General features: G+C 33.1%; 1 protein-coding gene across 1 annotated transcript; it reads left to right on the top strand.

Annotated features, from left to right (window-relative positions):
- Positions 1-704: 704 nt before the first annotated feature.
- Positions 705-2,941, top strand: LOC111916138 (uncharacterized). Its single transcript, XM_023911769.3, has 2 exons — positions 705-2,723; positions 2,795-2,941. Exon 1 carries the CDS (start codon positions 891-893, stop codon positions 2,691-2,693), a length of 1,803 nt encoding a protein of 600 aa, XP_023767537.1. The 5' UTR covers positions 705-890; the 3' UTR covers positions 2,694-2,723; positions 2,795-2,941.
- Positions 2,942-5,556: the final 2,615 nt, after the last annotated feature.

Here is a 5,556-nt window from a genome sequence, read left to right as displayed (position 1 = left end):
TAGTGGTATTTACGAACTTTGATATGATATTAGTCATATTTGTTTTTTTTTTAATTCAATAAATTAGCAATTAATGGTACCCAATTAATCTCCGCCTAGCCGATTAATCCTTTGACCCCAGTCCACCGACTTGCTAAAGTCGAACATTTTTTGCAACCTTGCTTATAATTTATAGCATTTGTTTTGGGAACACCCACAGATCTAATATCCGAATTACCTACACACGGTTATCTGAATTTTAATACAGTTTTGTTATCAATTTGTTTATATAAAATAATATCCTAACTATTTGACATGAATCCCAAAAATTATACATCATATATGTTTGATAAAAACGAAATATCAGATGAAATTCAATTTATTTCTTTCAATTGATTCAAGCATGTGTCAATCCTAACAGTCTCAATTAGAATATTTGGTGTTATTTTCCTCTTAATGTTTTTAATAATTGTATTAATATTTTGTAATTGTTACCGGCACCTTATTACTAGTTGCCTTACTTTTGTTTTTAATAATATCTACCTCTTAAAACAATTAATGTTTAACCATTTAAATTTCTCACAGAAGTTAGGTTTTTTATTTGATGAGAGTAATCCAATTTTTGGGTAGCTCTAAGCCTCTAGCCAAATGATATTACACCATTTGGTGATGTATTTATTTTTACTTTATTTTTTATTTATTTATTTGAGGAACCATTTAATTCTTACCAACTACTCCACTAGTCCACTGGTCACATGGACACTCAACTTACGGCGTGTAATACGTAGTCCCTACCAAGAATTTGAATTCAAAACCAAACCCTAAAACCCTCTCTTCTTCTTGCCCCCCATTACTAACTTCTGAAAACCCTAGAGCCTCTCATTTTCGATCTCAGTACCAAACCCTAATCCATGGCGAAAAAGAAAACAAAACAACAATCCGAAGAAAACAATTCGCCCACAACCGAACATGAAATCCCTCGCCAAACTATTGAAGACGCTGCTTCTGAGAAACTCGACAGCTTGAAATCGCTAAATGCTATGTTGCTCAAAGAGACTGTCGAGCGCCGTCATCAGGTGGATTCGCTGACACAGATTAACTGCTCTCTGGAATCTGAACTGAATCGGTGTAAATCCGACAAGGTTTCGTTGCAATCTGAGTTGAGCGGGTTAACTGAACGAGCAGTGACGTTAGAGATCGAGAAGGAATCGGTTTCTAAGGTTGTTGCTTTGCAGTTGGATGAAATGACGGAGGTTAGTCGTAGGGAGAAGGCTGCAATGGAGGAGAAAATCGGAGGTTTGGAGAGAGAAATGAGTCGGCTTTTGGAGGAGAAAAACGCCATTGAGAAAACGAAGAAATCGAAGGAATCAGAAATTGGTTCTCTGAACGCCAGATTGAATACACTTGTGACTCAGATCGGTGAAGAGAATGTCGCTTTGTCAAAGATTTGTGAGGAAAGAGATGGAATCAGAGCACAGCTCCATGATCGGATTCAATACGAGAAAGGGTTGAGATCCAAACTAACTGAAGCAGAGAAGAGGGAGGCGGAGATTACTGAAAATTCCCAAAAAGTTAAGGCTGCTTACCTTGGTTTAATCGAGGAGAAGAAATCACTTGAAAGAAAGGTGGATTCAATCCTGAAAGAAAAAGATCTGGTTGAAATGAACTTGGTTGAATCAAATCGTGTAGTTGATGTTTTGAAGAGAGATATTGAGAAGATGATGAAAGAGAAGATGGAGATTGATGACGATAGAGATGTTCAAGAGAGAAAGAAAAACGAGTTACATGTTTCTGTTCATAGGCTGAATGAATTGGTCTATAAGCTTAAAAAGGGGGAAGAACAATTGCTTATGAAAGTTGCTGATTTGGAGAACAGACACGCCATGGATTCTGAAAAGGAAGCCAAAATGAGTATAGAGATCAATATCCTGGTGCAAGAAAAACAAGAATTGGAGGCAAGTATTCAAAAACTGACTCAAGAAAAGTGTTTGGTCTCCAAAAATTTGCAGGAGGCTTTGAAGATGATAGAACACCAGAAACTTACAATCAACCAAATGTTAGAAGAGAAAGCAAAGATCGAAGAACAGTCTAACAAATTCAAGAGCACAATCGCAACACTTGAGAACTCCAACAAGATTCAAATCGATAAAATCAAGCAACTAGAGTCTGAAATCAACAACCAGAAATCTGCATTCGATCGAGCCACAACCGAATCGAAAAATACTCGAGCCAAACTTGATGAAGAAAAACTCAAATTGAAGAATTCAAATGAAAAGATTTCCAAAATGGAAAAGGGTGTTGAAGAAACACGCAAGAAACTTTCAAAGATGACAACAGAAACTGAAAAACTCGTTGCAGAAAAGAACAAGTTAGCAGAATCACTTGCCAAAACCCAAAAGGAACATGATGACACAAAAGCCAAACTAAAACTATCCGAAGGTAAAAAGAATCAAATCTTGAAGATCTTGAAAACCACCAATGTGATTCGTAGCTCAAAGGAAGATGACAACATGGGTATTGATCAAGAAATCAAGAATCATGTAACAGAAACTGAAGCAATGAAGAAAGCATTCAAGGACAAAGAGACTAATGTGGAAGAATTGAAGAAGCAACTTGAATTGGTTAACAAAGGTAAGAGTTTCTGGACAATGGTGTCTTCTGCAACCACTGTTCTAGCTGCTATTTCTTTAGCTTATGTTGCTCGAAGCTGCTGAATCAATGGTGGATTTTGCTAATCCCAACAGGTTAACATCTTTTTACAGTGTTGTTAGTTAATGGGTTAATCACACTTTTGAATTTTAACTCGTTTTACCAGGTTTAATCCGTGTTCTTGTTAGGATGACAATAATGGAAGATGGGGTAATTTTGTGGTTTTGATCAAAATTTATCAAATGTTCCAGTGTTGGACAATTGTACTAATTGCAACAATTTTTGGATTGCTAATGCTATGGTGATTTTGACATGGGCCTTTGGTGTTTTTCTTTAATACTTTGTGAAATGAAACATTTAGTTCTCTTGAATACTTGAAATACAAATATCAAAATAGTAACAAGTAGCTAAATACCATAGTGGAAATACAATCAATTCCTCTAATTACATTTTTAAGTCAGGGTGAAAATTTGATTAATAGATTCTAATGTGTGTTTAAATGTGAAACCTGATGTGAATGAACATATGGTGTTGATGATATCTGAACATAAATTTCCCTATGATGGAAATTAAGGTATGTTGGAATTGGAAGTATATTGTTATTTTATCATTTGGGACATAATTGTTATGTTTGTGGAAATTTAGCTAACTTTAACTATTACTCATTTTTTGGGGTTCAATTGATTTGGAAGTATCAATTTTTGGAAATTTTTGAAGGAACTAAATAAGTAAATATTGGGGCTAAATTGGAAGTTCATGGTTTAAAAGACAGAAAACCCCCTCTTTTGATCATATTTGGTCATTTGTGAAAGTGTAAATTGAGATGGATGGATCTCTTGTAACGCTTCATATAGAGACAATTTGAACGTCATTTAATTAATGATATAAAAATATTTGAAAATATTTATGGATAATGTTCTAATGCTAAGATCATTTCCAACCTGCTCTTATTTTTTTTTTCCCAAAAATGGAATAAAAAATAGGATAAATAGTGTTTCATCTCCAATTCTATTTCATTTTTTATCTCATTTTTACCTCCAAAAATTATATTCCATTATTCTAACTTATATAAATTGTTAAACATACCTCTTCTATTAATCTGGTTTTAACAAATATATAATCTATATTTTTTTTCAATAATATTAAATAAATAAGATAATATATAATACGTAATTATAAGCTTTTGTAAAATACGTTATTGTGTTATAAAATTTCAATATGTATTTAAATTTTAATATAGATTTGTTAAACAAAAAACAAAGTTTATTTTTATAATTAATTAATATAATTTAATATACAACACAATATTATAAGTATTAAATATTACATTTAAATAATAATTAGTAGATAAAAAACTAGAAATGTATAAATATATAAAACAAGGGAGTAAAAACGACAACTCAAAGTTCATCCTCATTTTGGGGAAAATGAACAGTATAACACCAAATATGATGTTATACTATTGATTTCCTCCAAAATAATGGAATAAATGGATTAAAGTTGGAGAGGACTGGAGGAAGAAATGAGAGAAAATTGGAGAATAAAAGTGAGTTGGAGATGCTCTAAAGTTTTAAGAGTTCAATTTTTTATTATTGAGAGTGTGTGAAAGTGTAAAATCAATAGCTAGTGGTCTAATTACTCACTGCGTCGACTTCATAATCCAAAAGTCTTATAAATATCCTTACGTTCTCCATGTTCCAAGCTTTCAAGTAAACTTTAAATTTGGACAAATCAAAATAATATGTTAGATTTGGGGAACATATTGAGCATTACCGGAATCTAAACATTATAATAGTGTATGAAGGTTAATATCACGTATACACAATGTAAAACTCCATAAAAATCATTTAAAACTCGTTAGGTTTTATAAACCTATGATTTGGGGAAAGTCATTGCAATAAACAAAATACTTTGTTGAAACCATTAACTTTGAATAAACATCATATGTAGAATAATGTAAAGTATGCAATGCATGATTTGGAACTAACCAACAACCTCACGTCCTCTGCTTTCACAACACAAAAGCCCTTATCTCTAAGGTAGTGTTTGGTAATGGGACTGAACTGAACAGAATAAGATAGAATTGGACTGAACAGAACTAAAATGAATTATCAATATAGCGTTTGGCAAAGCTACGACTCAATGGAACAAGATTGTAAATTTACTAAATCATCCTTGAATTTATCAAAAAGTTTATAAACTATTCCCATTTTGTTTTAGGGTATAATACGTTCTAATAATCATATTAAAGAGTAATTAAAAATAAAAAATTTACACGCATCCCACATATTGGAATTTCTTTTTGGCTTTGGCAACTGCTATGGGGGAATGCATAAATCATGTTATAAAGTAAATTAAAATGGGATGTAGAAGATAATATTAATAATCACTAATAAAATTTATGTAATAAAATAAAAAAGAGAAAAGAAACATAAATGAAATTGATGTTAATTCACTGCTATCTGTAACGACCCAATTTTCACAGCCAAAAATTTCATTTTTAAATCATCACTTTGGAAAACATTTGTGAATAAACATCATCGTTTCATAAACATATTTCGTGTCCGAAACCAAAACATAAAAACAACCATAATGTCAGAGTACAAATCCCAAAATATCTCGTAGTGCAGAAAACAAAGAGTGTGTGTGTGATATGTTGCTACCCGCGCCAACTCCTTCCCCTACGCTGAAGAGGCACCTGAAACAACAACTGAAAACCGTAAGCACGAAGCTTAGTGAGTTCCCCCACCGTACCACATACCAAATAACCACATAACATACATATATTGTCAGGCATGTCTGGGTGCCCAACCTACCCCTTTGGTCCTCTCGACCGGATACTGACTAGCATATCTGGGTGCTAGTCTCCCCTTCGGTCCTCTCGACCGGATGCTGACTAGCATATCTGGGTGCTGGTTTCCCCTTCGG

The sequence above is a fragment of the Lactuca sativa genome, chromosome 5 (assembly GCF_002870075.4).
Source record: "Lactuca sativa cultivar Salinas chromosome 5, Lsat_Salinas_v11, whole genome shotgun sequence".
Lineage (NCBI taxonomy): Eukaryota > Viridiplantae > Streptophyta > Magnoliopsida > Asterales > Asteraceae > Lactuca > Lactuca sativa.
Note: the sequence above shows the minus strand (reverse complement) of the source record. Positions and strands in the feature narration are given on the sequence as shown.